The 20,561-nt window shown below is 48.5% G+C and overlaps 1 protein-coding gene across 1 annotated transcript in view; it reads right to left on the bottom strand.

The window, feature by feature from the left end:
* Window positions 1–15,790, bottom strand: part of PCP4L1 (Purkinje cell protein 4 like 1) — a 95,907-nt gene extending 80,117 nt beyond the window's left edge. The window contains exon 1 of the mRNA XM_083165881.1: window positions 15,640–15,790. Coding sequence (XP_083022007.1) covers window positions 15,640–15,648 — 9 coding nt within the window. The 5' untranslated portion in view covers window positions 15,649–15,790. The remainder of the gene's footprint in view (window positions 1–15,639) is intronic.
* Between the last annotated feature and the right edge of the window lie 4,771 nt (window positions 15,791–20,561).

Below are 20,561 nucleotides of genomic sequence, written 5' to 3'. Positions count from 1 at the left end.
CCGTGCGAGCTGTCTCTATTCATCTGCTGTCTCTGAGTGACCGTGCAAGCTGTCTCTATTCATCTGCTGTCTCTATGTGTGACAGTGCGAGCTGTCTCTATTCATCTGCTGTCTCTATGTGTGACCGTGCCAGCTGTCTCTACTAATCTGCTGTCTCTCTGAGTGACCGTGCGAGCTGTCTCTATTCATCTGCTGTCTCTATGTGTGACCGTGCGAGCTGTCTCTATTCATCTGCTGTCTCTATGTGTGACCGTGCGAGCTGTCTCTATTCATCTGCTGTCTCTCTGAGTGACCGTGCGAGCTGTCTCTATTCATCTGCTGTCTCTATGGGTGACCGTGCGAGCTGTCTCTATTTATCTGCTGTCTCCGAGTGACCATGCGAGCTGTCTCTATTCATCTGCTGTCTCTATGGGTGACCGTGCGAGCTGTCTCTATTTATCTGCTGTCTCCGAGTGACCGTGCGAGCGGTCTCTATTCATCTGCTGTCTCTATGTGTGACCGTGCGAGCTGTCTCTATTCATCTGCTGTCTCTATGTGTGACCATGCGAGCTGTCTCTATTCATCTGCTGTCTCTATGAGTGACCGTGCGAGCTGTCTCTATTCATCTGCTGTCTCTGAGTGACCGTGCAAGCTGTCTCTATTCATCTGCTGTCTCTATGTGTGACCGTGCGAGCTGTCTCTATTCATCCGCTGTCTCTATGAGTGACCGTGCGAGCTGTCTCTATTCATCTGCTGTCTCTATGTGTGACCGTGCCAGCTGTCTCTACTAATCTGCTGTCTCTCTGAGTGACCGTGCGAGCTGTCTCTATTCATCTGCTGTCTCTATGTGTGACCGTGCGAGCTGTCTCTATTCATCTGCTGTCTTTATGTGTGACCGTGCGAGCTGTCTCTATTCATCTGCTGTCTCTCTGAGTGACCGTGCGAGCTGTCTCTATTCATCTGCTGTCTCTATGGGTGACCGTGCGAGCTGTCTCTATTTATCTGCTGTCTCCGAGTGACCATGCGAGCTGTCTCTATTCATCTGCTGTCTCTATGGGTGACCGTGCGAGCTGTCTCTATTTATCTGCTGTCTCCGAGTGACCGTGCGAGCGGTCTCTATTCATCTGCTGTCTCTATGTGTGACCGTGCGAACTGTCTCTATTCATCTGCTTTCTCTATGTCTGACCGTGCGAGCGGTCTCTATTCATCTGCTGTCTCTATGTGTGACAGTGCGAGCTGTCTCTATTCATCTGCTGTCTCTATGTGTGACCGTGCGAGCTGTCTCTATTCATCTGCTGTCTCTATGTGTGACCATGCGAGCTGTCTCTATTCATCTGCTGTCTCTATGGGTGACCGTGCGAGCTGTCTCTATTTATCTGCTGTCTCCGAGTGACCGTGCGAGCTAACTCTTATTCATCTGCTGTCTCTATGTGTGACCGTGCGAGCTGTCTCTATTCATCTGCTGTCTCTATGAGTGACCGTGCGAGCTGTCTCTATTCATCTGCTGTCTCTATGTGTGACCGTGCGAGCTGTCTCTATTCATCTGCTGTCTCTATGTGTGACCGCGCGAGCTGTCTCTATTCATCTGCTGTCTCTATGTGTGACCGCGCGAGCTGTCTCTATTCATCTGCTGTCTCTATGAGTGACCGTGCGAGCTGTCTCTATTCATCTGCTGTCTCTATGAGTGACCGTGCGAGCTGTCTCTATTCATCTGCTGTCTCTATGAGTGACCGTGCTAACTGTCTCTATTCATCTGCTGTCTCTATGTGTGACCGTGCGAGCTGTCTCTATTCATCTGCTGTCTCTATGTGTGACCGTGCGAGCTGTCTCTATTCATCTGCTGTCTCTATGTGTGACCGTGAGAGCTGTCTCTATTCATCTGCTGTCTCTATGAGTGACTGTGCGAGCTGTCTCTATTCATCTGCTGTCTCTATGAGTGACCGTGCGAGCTGTCTCTATTCATCTGCTGTCTCTATTCATCTGCTGTCTCTATGTGTGACCGTGCAAGCTGTCTCTTATTCATCTGCCTGCTCTATGTGTGACCGTGCAAGATGTCTCTATTCATCTGCTGTCTCTATGTGTGACCGTGCGAGCTGTCTCTATTCATCTGCTGTCTCTATGTGTGACCGTGCGAGCTGTCTCTATTCATCTGCTGTCTCTATGAGTGACCGTGCGAGCTGTCTCTATTCATCTGCTGTCTCTGAGTGACCGTGCAAGCTGTCTCTATTCATCTGCTGTCTCTATGTGTGACCGTGCGAGCTGTCTCTATTCATCTGCTGTCTCTATGTGTGACCGTGCCAGCTGTCTCTACTAATCTGCTGTCTCTCTGAGTGACCGTGCGAGCTGTCTCTATTCATCTGCTGTCTCTATGTGTGACCGTGCGAGCTGTCTCTATTCATCTGCTGTCTCTATGTGTGACCGTGCGAGCTGTCTCTATTCATCTGCTGTCTCTCTGAGTGACCGTGCGAGCTGTCTCTATTCATCTGCTGTCTCTATGGGTGACCGTGCGAGCTGTCTCTATTTATCTGCTGTCTCCGAGTGACCATGCGAGCTGTCTCTATTCATCTGCTGTCTCTATGGGTGACCGTGCGAGCTGTCTCTATTTATCTGCTGTCTCCGAGTGACCGTGCGAGCGGTCTCTATTCATCTGCTGTCTCTATGTGTGACCGTGCGAGCTGTCTCTATTCATCTGCTGTCTCTATGTGTGACCATCCGAGCTGTCTCTATTCATCTGCTGTCTCTATGGGTGACCGTGCGAGCTGTCTCTATTTATCTGCTGTCTCCGAGTGACCGTGCGAGCTAACTCTTATTCATCTGCTGTCTCTATGTGTGACCGTGCGAGCTGTCTCTATTCATCTGCTGTCTCTATGAGTGACCGTGCGAGCTGTCTCTATTCATCTGCTGTCTCTATGTGTGACCGTGCGAGCTGTCTCTATTCATCTGCTGTCTCTATGTGTGACCGCGCGAGCTGTCTCTATTCATCTGCTGTCTCTATGTGTGACCGCGCGAGCTGTCTCTATTCATCTGCTGTCTCTATGAGTGACCGTGCGAGCTGTCTCTATTCATCTGCTGTCTCTATGAGTGACCGTGCGAGCTGTCTCTATTCATCTGCTGTCTCTATGAGTGACCGTGCTAACTGTCTCTATTCATCTGCTGTCTCTATGTGTGACCGTGCGAGCTGTCTCTATTCATCTGCTGTCTCTATGTGTGACCGTGAGAGCTGTCTCTATTCATCTGCTGTCTCTATGAGTGACTGTGCGAGCTGTCTCTATTCATCTGCTGTCTCTATGAGTGACCGTGCGAGCTGTCTCTATTCATCTGCTGTCTCTATTCATCTGCTGTCTCTATGTGTGACCGTGCAAGCTGTCTCTTATTCATCTGCTGTCTCTATGTGTGACCGTGCAAGATGTCTCTATTCATCTGCTGTCTCTATGTGTGACCGTGCGAGCTGTCTCTATTCATCTGCTGTCTCTATGTGTGACCGTGCGAGCTGTCTCTATTCATCTGCTGTCTCTATGTGTGACCGTGCGAGCTGTCTCTATTCATCTGCTGTCTCTGTGTGACCGTGCGAACTGTCTCTATTCATCTGCTGTCTCTATGTGTGACCGTGCGAGCTGTCTCTATTCATCTGCTGTCTCTATGTGTGACTGTGAGAGCTGTCTCTATTCATCTGCTGTCTCTATGAGTGACTGTGCGAGCTGTCTCTATTCATCTGCTGTCTCTATGAGTGACCGTGCGAGCTGTCTCTATTCATCTGCTGTCTCTATTCATCTGCTGTCTCTATGTGTGACCGTGCAAGCTGTCTCTTATTCATCTGCTGTCTCTATGTGTGACCGTGCAAGATGTCTCTATTCATCTGCTGTCTCTATGTGTGACCGTGCGAGCTGTCTCTATTCATCTGCTGTCTCTATGTGTGACCGTGCGAGCTGTCTCTATTCATCTGCTGTCTCTATGTGTGACCGTGCGAGCTGTCTCTATTCATCTGCTGTCTCTATGTGTGACCGTGCGAGCTGTCTCTATTCATCTGCTGTCTCTGTGTGACCGTGCGAACTGTCTCTATTCATCTGCTGTCTCTATGTGTGACCGTGCGAGCTGTCTCTATTCATCTGCTGTCTCTATGTCTGACCGTGCGAGCGGTCTCTATTCATCTGCTGTCTCTATGTGTGACCGTGCGAGCTGTCTCTATTCATCCGCTGTCTCTATGTGTGACCGTGCGAGCTGTCTCTATTCATCCGCTGTCTCTATGTGTGACCGTGCGAGCTGTCTCTATTCATCCGCTGTCTCTATGTGTGACCGTGCGAGCTGTCTCTATTCATCCGCTGTCTCTATGTGTGACCGTGCGAGCTGTCTCTATTCATCTGCTGTCTCTATGTGTGACCGTGCGAGCTGTCTCTATTCATCCGCTGTCTCTATGTGTGACCGTGCGAGCTGTCTCTATTCATCCGCTGTCTCTATGTGTGACCGTGCGAGCGGTCTCTATTCATCCGCTGTCTCTCTGAGTGACCGTGCGAGCTGTCTCTATTCATCCGCTGTCTCTATGTGTGACCGTGCGAGCTGTCTCTATTCATCCGCTGTCTCTATGTGTCACCGTGCGAGCTGTCTCTATTCATCCGCTGTCTCTATGTGTGACCGTGCGAGCTGTCTCTATTCATCTGCTGTCTCTATGTGTGACCGTGCGAGCTGTCTCTATTCATCTGCTGTCTCTATGTGTAACCGTGCGAGCTGTCTCTATTCATCTGCTGTCTCTATGAGTGACCGCGCGAGCTGTCTCTATACATCTGCTGTCTCTATGAGTGACCGTGCGAGCTGTCTCTATTCATCTGCTGTCTCTATGAGTGACCGTGCGAGCTGTCTCTATTCATCCGCTGTCTCTATTCATCTGCTGTCTCTATGTGTGACCGTGCAAGCTGTCTCTTATTCATCTGCCTGCTCTATGTGTGACCGTGCAAGATGTCTCTATTCATCTGCTGTCTCTATGTGTGACCGTGCGAGCTGTCTCTATTCATCTGCTGTCTCTATGAGTGACCGTGCGAGCTGTCTCTATTCATCTGCTGTCTCTGAGTGACCGTGCAAGCTGTCTCTATTCATCTGCTGTCTCTATGTGTGACCGTGCGAGCTGTCTCTATTCATCTGCTGTCTCTATGTGTGACCGTGCCAGCTGTCTCTACTAATCTGCTGTCTCTCTGAGTGACCGTGCGAGCTGTCTCTATTCATCTGCTGTCTCTATGTGTGACCGTGCGAGCTGTCTCTATTCATCTGCTGTCTCTATGTGTGACCGTGCGAGCTGTCTCTATTCATCTGCTGTCTCTCTGAGTGACCGTGCGAGCTGTCTCTATTCATCTGCTGTCTCTATGGGTGACCGTGCGAGCTGTCTCTATTTATCTGCTGTCTCCGAGTGACCATGCGAGCTGTCTCTATTCATCTGCTGTCTCTATGGGTGACCGTGCGAGCTGTCTCTATTTATCTGCTGTCTCCGAGTGACCGTGCGAGCGGTCTCTATTCATCTGCTGTCTCTATGTGTGACCGTGCGAGCTGTCTCTATTCATCTGCTGTCTCTATGTGTGACCATCCGAGCTGTCTCTATTCATCTGCTGTCTCTATGGGTGACCGTGCGAGCTGTCTCTATTTATCTGCTGTCTCCGAGTGACCGTGCGAGCTAACTCTTATTCATCTGCTGTCTCTATGTGTGACCGTGCGAGCTGTCTCTATTCATCTGCTGTCTCTATGAGTGACCGTGCGAGCTGTCTCTATTCATCTGCTGTCTCTATGTGTGACCGTGCGAGCTGTCTCTATTCATCTGCTGTCTCTATGTGTGACCGCGCGAGCTGTCTCTATTCATCTGCTGTCTCTATGTGTGACCGCGCGAGCTGTCTCTATTCATCTGCTGTCTCTATGAGTGACCGTGCGAGCTGTCTCTATTCATCTGCTGTCTCTATGAGTGACCGTGCGAGCTGTCTCTATTCATCTGCTGTCTCTATGAGTGACCGTGCTAACTGTCTCTATTCATCTGCTGTCTCTATGTGTGACCGTGCGAGCTGTCTCTATTCATCTGCTGTCTCTATGTGTGACCGTGAGAGCTGTCTCTATTCATCTGCTGTCTCTATGAGTGACTGTGCGAGCTGTCTCTATTCATCTGCTGTCTCTATGAGTGACCGTGCGAGCTGTCTCTATTCATCTGCTGTCTCTATTCATCTGCTGTCTCTATGTGTGACCGTGCAAGCTGTCTCTTATTCATCTGCTGTCTCTATGTGTGACCGTGCAAGATGTCTCTATTCATCTGCTGTCTCTATGTGTGACCGTGCGAGCTGTCTCTATTCATCTGCTGTCTCTATGTGTGACCGTGCGAGCTGTCTCTATTCATCTGCTGTCTCTATGTGTGACCGTGCGAGCTGTCTCTATTCATCTGCTGTCTCTGTGTGACCGTGCGAACTGTCTCTATTCATCTGCTGTCTCTATGTGTGACCGTGCGAGCTGTCTCTATTCATCTGCTGTCTCTATGTGTGACTGTGAGAGCTGTCTCTATTCATCTGCTGTCTCTATGAGTGACTGTGCGAGCTGTCTCTATTCATCTGCTGTCTCTATGAGTGACCGTGCGAGCTGTCTCTATTCATCTGCTGTCTCTATTCATCTGCTGTCTCTATGTGTGACCGTGCAAGCTGTCTCTTATTCATCTGCTGTCTCTATGTGTGACCGTGCAAGATGTCTCTATTCATCTGCTGTCTCTATGTGTGACCGTGCGAGCTGTCTCTATTCATCTGCTGTCTCTATGTGTGACCGTGCGAGCTGTCTCTATTCATCTGCTGTCTCTATGTGTGACCGTGCGAGCTGTCTCTATTCATCTGCTGTCTCTATGTGTGACCGTGCGAGCTGTCTCTATTCATCTGCTGTCTCTGTGTGACCGTGCGAACTGTCTCTATTCATCTGCTGTCTCTATGTGTGACCGTGCGAGCTGTCTCTATTCATCTGCTGTCTCTATGTCTGACCGTGCGAGCGGTCTCTATTCATCTGCTGTCTCTATGTGTGACCGTGCGAGCTGTCTCTATTCATCCGCTGTCTCTATGTGTGACCGTGCGAGCTGTCTCTATTCATCCGCTGTCTCTATGTGTGACCGTGCGAGCTGTCTCTATTCATCCGCTGTCTCTATGTGTGACCGTGCGAGCTGTCTCTATTCATCCGCTGTCTCTATGTGTGACCGTGCGAGCTGTCTCTATTCATCCGCTGTCTCTATGTGTGACCGTGCGAGCTGTCTCTATTCATCCGCTGTCTCTATGTGTGACCGTGCGAGCTGTCTCTATTCATCCGCTGTCTCTATGTGTGACCGTGCGAGCTGTCTCTATTCATCCGCTGTCTCTATGTGTGACCGTGCGAGCTGTCTCTATTCATCTGCTGTCTCTATGTGTGACCGTGCGAGCTGTCTCTATTCATCCGCTGTCTCTATGTGTGACCGTGCGAGCTGTCTCTATTCATCCGCTGTCTCTATGTGTGACCGTGCGAGCTGTCTCTATTCATCCGCTGTCTCTATGTGTGACCGTGCGAGCTGTCTCTATTCATCCGCTGTCTCTATGTGTGACCGTGCGAGCTGTCTCTATTCATCTGCTGTCTCTATGTGTGACCGTGCGAGCTGTCTCTATTCATCCGCTGTCTCTATGTGTGACCGTGCGAGCTGTCTCTATTCATCCGCTGTCTCTATGTGTGACCGTGCGAGCGGTCTCTATTCATCCGCTGTCTCTCTGAGTGACCGTGCGAGCTGTCTCTATTCATCTGCTGTCTCTATGTGTAACCGTGCGAGCTGTCTCTATTCATCTGCTGTCTCTATGAGTGACCGCGCGAGCTGTCTCTATACATCTGCTGTCTCTATGAGTGACCGTGCGAGCTGTCTCTATTCATCTGCTGTCTCTATGAGTGACCGTGCGAGCTGTCTCTATTCATCCGCTGTCTCTATGAGTGACCGTGCGAGCTGTCTCTATTCATCCGCTGTCTCTATGAGTGACCGCGCGAGCTGTCTCTATTCATCTGCTGTCTCTATGTGTGACCGTGCGAGCTGTCTCTATTCATCCGCTGTCTCTATGTGTGACCGTGCGAGCTTTCTCTATTCATCTGCTGTCTCTATGTGTGACCGTGCGAGCTGTCTCTATTCATCCGCTGTCTCTATGTGTGACCGTGCGAGCTGTCTCTATTCATCTGCTGTCTCTATGAGTGACCGTGCGAGCTGTCTCTATTCATCTGCTGTCTCTATGTGTGAACGTGCGAGCTGTCTCTATTCATCTGCTGTCTCTATGTGTGAACGTGCGAGCTGTCTCTATTCATCTGCTGTCTCTATGTGTGACCGTGCGAGCTGTCTCTATTCATCTGCTGTCTCTATGTGTGACCGTGCGAGCTGTCTCTATTCATCTGCTGTCTCTATGTGTGACCGTGCGAGCTGTCTCTATTTATCTGCTGTCTCTCTGAGTGACCGTGCGAGCTGTCTCTATTCATCCGCTGTCTCTATGAGTGACCGTGCGAGCTGTCTCTATTCATCTGCTGTCTCTATTTGTGACCGTGCGAGCTGTCTCTATTCATCCGCTGTCTCTATGTGTGACCGTGCGAGCTGTCTCTATTCATCCGCTGTCTCTATGTGTGACCGTGCGAGCTGTCTCTATTCATCTGCTGTCTCTATGTGTGACCGTGCGAGCTGTCTCTATTCATCTGCTGTCTCTATGAGTGACCGCGCGAGCTGTCTCTATACATCTGCTGTCTCTATGAGTGACCGTGCGAGCTGTCTCTATTCATCTGCTGTCTCTATGTGTGACCGCGCGAGCTGTCTCTATTCATCTGCTGTCTCTATGTGTGACCGTGCGAGCTGTCTCTATTCATCTGCTGTCTCTATGTGTGACCGTGCGAGCTGTCTCTATTCATCTGCTGTCTCTATGTGTGACCGTGCGAGCTGTCTCTATTCATCTGCTGTCTCTATGTGTGACCGTGCGAGCTGTCTCTATTCATCTGCTGTCTCTATGAGTGACCGTGCGAGCTGTCTCTATTCATCTGCTGTCTCTATGTGTGAACGTACGAGCTGTCTCTATTCATCTGCTGTCTCTATGTGTGAACGTGCGAGCTGTCTCTATTCTTCTGCTGTCTCTATGTCTGACCGTGCGAGCTGTCTCTATTCATCTGCTGTCTCTATGTGTGACCGTGCGAGCTGTCTCTATTCATCTGCTGTCTCTATGTCTGACCGTGCGAGCTGTCTCTATTCATCTGCTGTCTCTCTGAGTGACCGCGCGAGCTGTCTCTATTCATCTGCTGTCTCTATGTGTGACCGTGCGAGCTGTCTCTATTCATCTGCTGTCTCTATGAGTGACCGTGCGAGCTGTCTCTATTCATCTGCTGTCTCTCTGAGTGACCGTGCGAGCTGTCTCTATTCATCTGCTGTCTCTATGTGTGACCGTGCGAGCTGTCTCTATTCATCTGCTGTCTCTCTGAGTGACCGTGCGAGCTGTCTCTATTCATCTGCTTTCTCTATGTGTGACCGTGCGAGCTGTCTCTATTCATCTGCTGTCTCTATGTGTGACCGTGCGAGCTGTCTCTATTCATCTGCTGTCTCTATGTGTGACCGTGCGAGCTGTCTCTATTCATCTGCTGTCTCTATGAATGAATGTGAGCCGTCTCTAGTAATGCGATCTGTCCTTATTAATGAACGTGTGAGCTGTCCCTGTTAGTCTGCTGTCTCTTTGAGTGAACATGAGCTGTCTATATTAATTTGACCTCTCTCCGTGTTCATAAACTGTCTGTATATATGAAGGTGAGCGGTCTCTACTAATCTAATCTGTCTATGTGCTTGAACTGTCGCTATCTTCTTTTGCTGTCTATTTGTACATGAGCTGTCTCTATGAATCAAAGCGAGACATCTCTATTAATCTGCTCCGTCTCTATAAATGTGGACGTCTCCATGTACATGAGCAGTCTATATATCTGCAGTCTCTAGAAAGATTAACCGCCCCAATTAATCTGCTGTCTCTATGAATAAACATGAACTGTCTCTAATAATCTGCGGTCTCCATGAATAAACATGAACTGTCTCTAATAATCTGCGGTCTCCATGAATAAACATGAACTGTCTCTAATAATCTGCGGTCTCTATGAATAAACATGGACTGTCTCTAATAATCGGTGGTCTCCATGAATAAACATGAACTGTCTCTAATAATCTGCGGTTTCCATGAATAAACATGAACTGTCTCTAATAATCTGCGGTCTCTATGAATAAACATGGACTGTCTCTAATAATCTGTGGTCTCCATGAATAAACATGAACTGTGTCTAATAATCTGCGGTCTCCATGTATAAACACGAACTGTCTCTAATAATCTGCGGTCTCTATGAATAAACATGGACTGTCTCTAATAATCTGCGGTCTCTATGAATAAACATGGACTGTCTCTAATAATCTGCGGTCTCCATGAATAAACATGAACTGTCTTTAATAATCTGCGGTCTCCATGAATAAACATGAACTGTCTCTATTAATCTGCAGTCTCTATGAATAAACATGAACTGTCTCTAATAATCTGCGGTCTATATGAATAAACATGAACTGTCTTTAATAATCTGCGGTCTCCATGAATAAACATGAACTGTCTCTAATAATCTGCGGTCTCCATGAATAAACATGAACTGTCTCTAATAATCTGCGGTCTCTATGAATAAACATGAACTGTCTCTAATAATCTGCGGTCTCCATGAATAAACATGAACTGTCTCTAATAATCTGCGGTCTCCATGAATAAACATGAACTGTCTCTAATAATCTGCGGTCTATATGAATAAACATGAACTGTCACTAATAATCTGCGGTCTCCATGAATAAACATGAACTGTCTCTATTAATCTGCAGTCTCTATGAATAAACATGAACTGTCTCTAATAATCTGCGGTCTCCATGAATAAACATGAACTGTCTCTAATAATCTGCGGTCTCCATGAATAAACATGAACTGTCTCTAATAATCTGCGGTCTCTATGAATAAACATGAACTGTCTCTAATAATCTGCGGTCTCCATGAATAAACATGAACTGTCTCTAATAATCTGCGGTCTCCATGAATAAACATGAACTGTCTCTAATAATCTGCGGTCTATATGAATAAACATGAACTGTCACTAATAATCTGCGGTCTCCATGAATAAACATGAACTGTCTCTAATAATCTGCGGTCTATATGAATAAACATGAAGCGTCTCCACGAAAACTTTGAGCTGTCTCTGAATCCCCCGGATAGAAGCTGTCTCAGTACAAGAGCGTTGCGAGCGCAGAGCGTCTCAGAGGCCGAACTGCGCAAACATTCATCTTTGCGTCTCTGAATCACGTGCGACCCCCTTGTTTGGATAAAGTAGCTCCCCCCTAATTACTGATCTCATATGCTGGGGATAGGCCCTTTACATGAACTGCACTTCAGCCCTGCGCTGCGCGGATGCACGTAGCGATGCTGCATTTCCTGGAGACACCCGCTGCATGTTGTAAGCCTGGCCACCTCCATACCATGTAGTCAGCAGAACAGGTTCCGTTAATGGAGAATGAGCTTTAACCTCTTCCTCCCCCATGGCATACTACCAGTGCCTACTGGGATCACTGCGGGCCCCTCTAACTCAGAGACGGGCCCTAGAGCCACACGCAGCCCTCTGAGCCCCAAACCTTCCTGCTTTATGGTCCGGTATTGCTAGTAAAATGCCTGTGATTAGTGACCATGTGCTGCCCTTGTGAAGGGTAAAGGGCTGCCCGTGAAACGCGTCAGTGGCTATCACTGCACTGTGTCTCCAGCACATATTCCCAATAAGGTTCAGCCTGTGATGTGAGGGCTGCACCGGTGGGGTCGCTAACAAAGACAACAATAAACGAGCACTGATCCATAGTAGCCAGCCGTAGGAAAGCCCTGAATAATTGAGCACATGCAGGGGAGATGACTGTCAGTGAGATGTTACTAGGGATTTACACCTGTGCTGTCCGTCAGTCCCCACCTGCCACAGGGAGATTACAATCTACTTTCCACGCTGTGCATGTCCCAAATCCAATAACTCCAACCTAAGGAGCTTACAATTAGTGAGAGGAACCCCAGCATAGTACGTCTCATGTGACATAATACTACTGTTACGTAATACGGTTACTGATGGCACAGTGACATCATTATCAGCAGCTCCTTATTTCACCCATTGAACAAAGTGACTTTGAACCTGGATAAACTGAGCTGCAATTGCAAAGCATCCAAAAAACATTTATGGTGCATGTGGGGTGAATACTGTCTGCTTTTGCATGTAGCCCACGCACGCCCCTGACATCTCTATAGGGGACGTGTACTTTCTGGATTTGCACAGCTACTGATTGGCGGCTCTGACGCATGGACTGTGAAAGGCGACACTAGGGGGTGGTGCTGACTCAGGCCTATTTAGCAGTAATTACTATTGACGTCGGGAAATCCATCAGTTAAAGCATCAGACAGATAGTAGATCTAACCCTAAATCTCTCTGCATGCTTTACATCAGGATGGTTTTGCCTTTTAATTTACTGCCATTTTAAAACATTGGCCACGCTAGCCCGAATCGCAGGCTACTCCCCCCCCCCCCCGCCCCATAACTCTTGTTCTGTTTATTGAATACAAGTAGATTCTCCATCGATGCACATTGTGGAAGATGGAGGGCAGTAGGCCAATTAGGAATGGGCAGCATGTCTGCTGTCCCTGACAGGGAACCGGGGCACTAGACGCCAGTAATAACCCCCATCCCAATGCCCTGAGGGGGGAGGAGCCTACAGGGGGAGGAGGAGACTGCTGCCTGCGTAGCACACCCCGTATTCTGTCCTGACATCTCTGCCTGCTTACATCCTGCTATCTAGCCACCACCCACCTGCTTGCACCTCTTGTAATCTGTCTCCCCTTCCTACTAGATTGTAAGCTCCTCCGAGCAGGGCCCTCTTCCCTCCTGTTGTCAAAGCCCACTTCTCTTCACATCTCACTCACAGCTCTCCTTTACTCCAACACTCAGTGACCATCTTCGTCTGCATACTCTTCTCCATCATTGGCCACCAGCCCTTAGTAGCACATTGGTCAAGTCCTCACTCCTTACATGTAAGCCAGGGTTGCCGACCCTCCCGGAATTACCGGGAGGATCCCGAAAATCGGGTCCTCCTCCCGGCCCCCCGGAAAGGTGGGCAACCCTCCCGGATTCCGGGGGGCCCCCACGCCACCCCCCGATTGCGGCGTCTTCCCCCATACTTTTGGGTTGAAATCCGTCAATCCGCGGGTCTCAGAGGGGGCGGAGCTAAAATCGCGTCATTTTAGCCACGACCCCTCCACGGAGATCCGTGAATTGGGGGGGGGTTTACCATCCTGGGGGCGGGGCCTAATGATGTAAAGCTCAAGCCCCGCCCCCCGAACTGTAGCTGGAAGTCTCCTCTCCGGGCTTCTCCCACTTTGTGGTTGTAGCTTCAGCATCAACAGCCCCCCCCCCCCCCCCCCCCTCAAAATAATACATAGCCCAAAGGGAAAACTAGACAAAAGCGCTGCACTAGTTGGGGGCACCCCTGGGGTTTCGTTACATGCTGAGGATGAGCCCCACTGCTCCGTCACCCCAGGAGGACCTTGTCCTCAAGCTCTTATCCTCTCCCTTAAATCTATCTGTTTCCGATTCCATCCTGGGCTTATCCCCAGAGACGGCAAATAGATGCACTACTGCAGATTAATAGCTGTAAGTGTACCCGTGGGGTATATACCAGTAGCAATGTGCTATATCTGCCCCATCCCCTTCTACAGAATGAAAGTCACTTTGGCTGAAAGGCATTTAGAGCACAGGTTCTCAAACACGCTCCGCCGGACCCCTCACAGTTCGTGTTTTCCAGGTCACCAGAGTATTTAAAAAATTTGGCGACACCTGGTGCACCTGCCAGGTGACCAGGAAAAGATGACCTCTCCGTTATAGGTAAAGTAAGCCAAACAAGCATGAGCTGTGCTGCAACACTGACACGCTATGCTTTGACGTTTGTGCTTTTTGACCCATGATGCAGACAATACATTATTTGAGCCTTTCCCCTGAGCAGTGTCAGGTGTATTGCATTGCTTGCTGCTGCATTCCACAACCTCTTCCCCTCCAACGTCACTGTGCACTATCATGGAATACACAATATTATCCCCACCTTGCTGCAAACCTCTTGCACCATGTCATTGTATTGCCCCCCAGCAATCCGGGGCAGTCCTATACCACCTCTCTGCCCTGGTTCTTCTCTTCTCCCCCACTCACAACCCTCCATTCAGTAAAAACTTTTCCCCCTTATGTCAGCAACCTGCGCCAGCTGGTGTCGCCTTGTTAACCTGCCAATCAGTGGGTGACCGGGTCAAGCACATTGCAATGGCGAGCCCAGATTCCTGCTGAGTGTAACAGCAGCAGCACAGAGCAGCTCCTGCCGCCTAGCAATGCCCTGGTAACCGAGGGGTTAAAGCCACAATTCCATGGAAAAAAATAATAATGCACTTGTTAATTCCCAGTGCAGCCATGCGGAACATTCTCTCTTAACCCTTCCATGCCCGGGGAGTGCTGCTGAGAGGGGACGGAAATCTAGTCCTGGGCATGCTTGCAGCAAACTACATAAATGACTGAGATATAGATATCTATATATAATCACATAGGCAATGTAGCTTATTGTCACATAGGTCCCATAACTCTGTACATATAGAAATGTAAGCACAGACCTGGAGGAACCCGCACAGAATTACGCAGCCCGTCCAATCGCTGCTGCACAGTCCTCCCCCTTATATAATTAGCCACAGGGTGAATGGGGGGGAAATTCCAGCATTGATACATTCATTTCATAACTTTCATTAATAAAGTGCACCGTGCTGTGGCGATACAGAGGATGCAGATATTGGCGCCACTAAAAGGTTCCTTGACATGCACAGCCTGGGTGCAAGAGCTTACGATCTAATGTTGTAAGACCCCAGAGAACAGAATACCGTGACTGATTGTCACCGGGGTAACTACAGTTAGGGTACCAGCCCCACCTTCGCTCGTATGCATACATCTCAGAATTATATATATATATATATATATATATATATACACACACACACACACAGTATATATATACATACATACACACACAGTATATATATATATATATATATATATATATATACACACACACACACACACAGTATATATATATATATATATATATATATATATATATATATATATATATATATATATATATAGATAGTCGCACACATTTCCGGCTCTCTTTATACAGTAAAGATAGATATTTAATATAATTAATTCCCCCCCCCCCCCCCCTGTTATCCCCATAATCATTATATACCACCCCCTGTAGAACTGCTCTCTGTGCCCGAGTTCACCTCTTGTGCCTGGCACCATCCCATGAGCCCCCAGCAGTATACCCGCACTCTGCCCTATCTTCATCACCCTCTCCCTTGGCACTGTGGTCCTGAGGCTGCCACCCGGGTCCTGGCAGAAAGCATCGGTACTTTCATACCCTCCCACGAAACTCCGATATCCCAGAAAAGACTGCATCAAAATGTGTTCAGAATGCAAAGTGCCAGCCCACAGCGAGAGAACAGGTATGGCACTGCTGTATCATAATTACTATAGAGAGATAGAGAGACAGACAGACAGACAGACACTCACCTCACTCATGATGACACTGTACTACTGAGCTAATCTGTGTACCAGCGACTGATCTATCCCTCGGTCTCTGCCCTCAGCTCTGGGATACAGCCTGTGTCTATCTCACACATGCACGCACACACGCACACACACACACACACATATATATATCCCTATGGTGCCTGGTCTCCGGCTGTGAGTGACAGCTGCTGGCAGCCAATGGGAGCCTCCTCAGTCATTTGCTGCATTTCCAAAAAAGGGTGCTAGGTGGCTGGCCAGTGGCTGCTGAAGGGATGCCACACAGCGAATGGGCTTAGGCTGGTGATCTCTGGTACAGTGCAGAGGAAGGGGGGTATAGATGGAGTGTGAAGGATTCCGTCCCCACGAGGCAGGCTGGCACCTGCAGCAAGGACAAGGTTAATGTTTCGGCTATTGGTGGACAGCTGTGTGTAAGGAACCTGTCTGACAGCGTCCGGAACCCCAGGAGCTGACAGTTGTTTTTTTTCTTTAGGGAATAAAATAAGGAAATTTCTAAAAATAATAAAAAAGTGAAAGCTGTGCAGCCATTGGACGGTTAATAAAGTCCCCTCTCACTGGCATGGAAAGGTTTATAAGCCCTGCTCTGGCGAGGGAGGATTATAACAGCTGGATTGTCAGATGCTGTCGTTGGCAGGCCGCCATGCTTTCTCCTCCCCAGGGCTGGAGGCAATGCATCCGATTCTACTCTGCCGGCCTCTTGTCAGGCCTAATTGCACTCAGTGCAAGGCTCGGTGCAGAGAGGGTGAATAGGGGATCTCATAATGGGGGGGGGGGGGGAGCTGAGAGAGGGGGGGGGGGGCAATTGGTGAGGGGGCTGAGAGAGGAGGAATGGAGGAGGAAGGGTGGCTGGTATATGGCTAGGGAGGTAGGTGTGAGAGGATACAGAGGTAGGTGTACGTGTGAGAGGATAGAGGTAGGTGTGAGAGGATACAGAGGTAGGTGTGAGAGGATAGAGGTAGGTGTAGGTGGGAGAGGATATAGGTAGGTGTACGTGTGAGAGGATAGAGGTAGGTGTGAGAGAATAGTGGTAGGTGTACATGTGAGCGGATACAGAGGTAGTTGTACATGTGAGAGGATACAGAGGTAGGTGGGAGAGGAAAGAGGTAGGTGTGAGAGGATACAGAGGTAGGTATGAGGGGATACAGAGGTAGGTGTATGTGTGAGAGGATAGAGGTAGGTGTGAGAGGACAGAGGTAGGTGTAGGTGGGAGAGGATGAAGAGGTAGGTGGGAGAGGATAGAGGTAGGTGTGAGAGGATACAGAGGTAGGTGTAGGTGTGAGAGGATACAGAGGTAGGTGTGAGAGAATAGAGGTAGGTGTACATGTGAGCGGATACAGAGGTAGGTGTACGTGTGAGAGGATACAGAAGTAGGTGTTAGAGGATACAGAGGTAGGTGGGAGAGGAAAGAGGTAGGTGTGAGAGCATACAGAGGTAGGTGTAGTTGTGAGATTATACAAAGGTAGGTATGAGGGGATACAGAGGTAGGTGTATGTGTGAGAGGATAGAGGTAGGTGTGAGAGGACAGAGGTAGGTGTAGGTGGGAGAGGACAGAGGTAGGTGGGAGAGGATAGAGGTAGGTGGGAGAGGATACAGAGGTAGGTGTGAGAGAATAGAGGTAGGTGTGAGAGGATACAGAGGTAAGTGTAGGTGTGAGAGGATACAGAGGTAGGTGGGAGAGGAAAGAGGTAGGTGTGAGAGGATACAGAGGTAGGTGTAGGTGTGAGATGATACAAAGGTAGGTGTGAGAATAGAGGTAGGTGTAGGTGTGAGAGGATACAGAGGTAGGTATGAGGGGATACAGAGGTAGGTGTATGTGTGAGAGGATAGAGGTAGGTGTGAGAGGACAGAGGTAGGTGTAGGTGTGAGAGGATACAGAGGTAGGTGCAGGTGTGAGAGGATATAGGTAGATGTAGGTGGGAGAAGATACAGAGGTAGGTGTATGTGTGAGAGGATAGATAGGTGTAGATGTAAGAGTATAGAGAGGTAGGTGTAGGTGTGATAGGATAGAGAGGTAGGTGTGAGAGGACAGAGGTAGATGTGAGAGTATACAGAGGTAGGCGTACGTGTGAGAGGATAGATTTAGGTGTAGGTGTGAGGATACAGAGGTAGGTGTGAGAGGATACAGAGGTAGGTGTGAGAGGATAGAGGTAGGTGTGAGAGGATACAGAGGTAGGTGTGAGAGGATACAGAGGTAGGTGTGAGAGGATACAGAGGTAGGTGTGAGAAGATACAGAGGTAGGTGTGAGAGGATACAGAGGTAGGTGTGAGAGGATACAGAGGTAGGTGTACATGTAAGAGGATAGAGTTAGTTGTATGTGAGAGGATAGATTTAGGTGTACCTGTGAGAGGATAGAGTTAGTTGTAGGTGTGAGAGGATAGAGGTAGGTGTAGATGTAAGAGGATAGAGAGGTAGGTGTGAGAGGATATAGAGGTAGTTATAAGTGTGAGAGGATAGAGGTAGGTGTAGGTGTGATATGATAGAGAGGTAGGTGTGAGAGGACAGAGGTAGGTGTGAGAGGATAGAGAGGTAGTTATAGGTGTGAGAGGATAGAGGTAGGTGTAGGCGTGAGAGGATAGAGAGGTAGGTGTGAGAGGATAGAGAGGTAGGTTTAAGAGAATAGAGGTGGGTGTACGTGTGAGAGTATAGAGAGGTACATTTGAGGGGATAGAGGTAGGTGTAGGTGTGAGAGGATAAAGATGTAGATGTGAGAGGTAGGTGTAGGTATGAGAAGATAAAGATGTAGGTGTAGTTGTGAGAGGATAGAGAGGTAGGTGTAGATGTAAGAGGATAGAGAGGTAGGTGTAGATATAAGAGTATAGAGATGTATGTGTAGCTTTGTGAGAGGATAGAGGTCAGTGTGAGAGAATAGAGTTAAGTGTAGGTGTGAGAGGATACAGAGGTAGGTGTACGTGTGAGAGGATAGAGGTAGTTTTATGTGAGAGGATAGAGTTAGGTGTACCTGTGAGAGAATAGAGGTAGGTGGGAGAGGATACAGAGGTAGGTGTGAGAGAATAGAGGTAGGTGTGAGAGGATACAGAGGTAAGTGTAGGTGTGAGAGGATACAGAGGTAGGTGGGAGAGGAAAGAGGTAGGTGTGAGAGGATACAGAGGTAGGTGTAGGTGTGAGATGATACAAAGGTAGGTGTGAGAATAGAGGTAGGTGTAGGTGTGAGAGGATACAGAGGTAGGTATGAGGGGATACAGAGGTAGGTGTATGTGTGAGAGGATAGAGGTAGGTGTGAGAGGACAGAGGTAGGTGTAGGTGTGAGAGGATACAGAGGTAGGTGCAGGTGTGAGAGGATATAGGTAGATGTAGGTGGGAGAAGATACAGAGGTAGGTGTATGTGTGAGAGGATAGATAGGTGTAGATGTAAGAGTATAGAGAGGTAGGTGTAGGTGTGATAGGATAGAGAGGTAGGTGTGAGAGGACAGAGGTAGATGTGAGAGTATACAGAGGTAGGCGTACGTGTGAGAGGATAGATTTAGGTGTAGGTGTGAGGATACAGAGGTAGGTGTGAGAGGATACAGAGGTAGGTGTGAGAGGATAGAGGTAGGTGTGAGAGGATACAGAGGTAGGTGTGAGATGATACAGAGGTAGGTGTGAGAAGATACAGAGGTAGGCGTGAGAGGATACAGAGGTAGGTGTGAGAGGATACAGAGGTAGGTGTACATGTAAGAGGATAGAGGTAGTTGTATGTGAGAGGATAGAGTTAGGTGTACCTGTGAGAGGATAGAGTTAGTTGTAGGTGTGAGAGGATAGAGGTAGGTGTAGATGTAAGAGGATAGAGAGGTAGGTGTGAGAGGATATAGAGGTAGTTATAAGTGTGAGAGGATAGAGGTAGGTGTAGGTGTGATATGATAGAGAGGTAGGTGTGAGAAGACAGAGGTAGGTGTGAGAGGATAGAGAGGTAGTTATAGGTGTGAGAGGATAGAGGTAGGTGTAGGCGTGAGAGGATAGAGAGGTAGGTGTGAGAGGATAGAGAGGTACATTTGAGGGGATAGAGGTAGGTGTAGGTGTGAGAGGATAAAGATGTAGATGTGAGAGGTAGGTGTAGGTATGAGAAGATAAAGATGTAGGTGTAGTTGTGAGAGGATAGAGAGGTAGGTGTAGATGTAAGAGGATAGAGAGGTAGGTGTAGATATAAGAGTATAGAGATGTATGTGTAGCTTTGTGAGAGGATAGAGGTCAGTGTGAGAGAATAGAGTTAAGTGTAGGTGTGAGAGGATACAGAGGTAGGTGTACGTGTGAGAGGATAGAGGTAGTTTTATGTGAGAGGATAGAGTTAGGTGTACCTGTGAGAGAATAGAGGTAGTTGTAGGTGTGAGAGGATAGAGGTAGGTGTAGGTGTGAGAGGTTAGAGGTAGGTGTAGATGTAAGAGGATAGAGAGGTAGGTGTGAGAGGACAGAGGTAGGTGTAGGTGTGAGTGGATAGAGAGGTAGTTATAGGTGTGAGAGGATAGAGGTAGGTTTAGGCGTGAGAGGATAGAGAGGTAGGTGTGAGAGGATAGTGAGGTAGGTGTGAGAGGACAGAGAGGTAGGTTTAAGAGGATAGCGGCAGGTGTAAGAGACTACAGAGGTGTATGTGTGAGAGCATAGAGAGGTACATGTGAGAGGATAGAGGTAGGTGTAGGTGTGAGAGCATACAGAGACAGAGGTAGGTGTAGGTGTGAGAGGATAAAGATGTAGATGTGAGAGGTAGGTGTAGGTATGAGAGGATAGACGTGTAGGTGTGTGAGGATAGAGAGGTAGGTGTAGATGTAAGAGGATAGAGAGGTAGGTGTAGATGTAAGAGGATAGAGTGGTATGTGTAGCTTTGTGAGAGGATAGAGGTCAGTGTGAGAGGTTAGGTGTACTTTAGGTTTGAGAGGATAGAGGTCAGTGTGAGAGGTTAGGTGTACTTTAG

Source organism: Crinia signifera, chromosome 12 (genome assembly GCF_055691185.1).
Source record: "Crinia signifera chromosome 12, ASM5569118v1, whole genome shotgun sequence".
NCBI classification, from domain to species: domain Eukaryota; kingdom Metazoa; phylum Chordata; class Amphibia; order Anura; family Myobatrachidae; genus Crinia; species Crinia signifera.
Note: the sequence above shows the minus strand (reverse complement) of the source record. Positions and strands in the feature narration are given on the sequence as shown.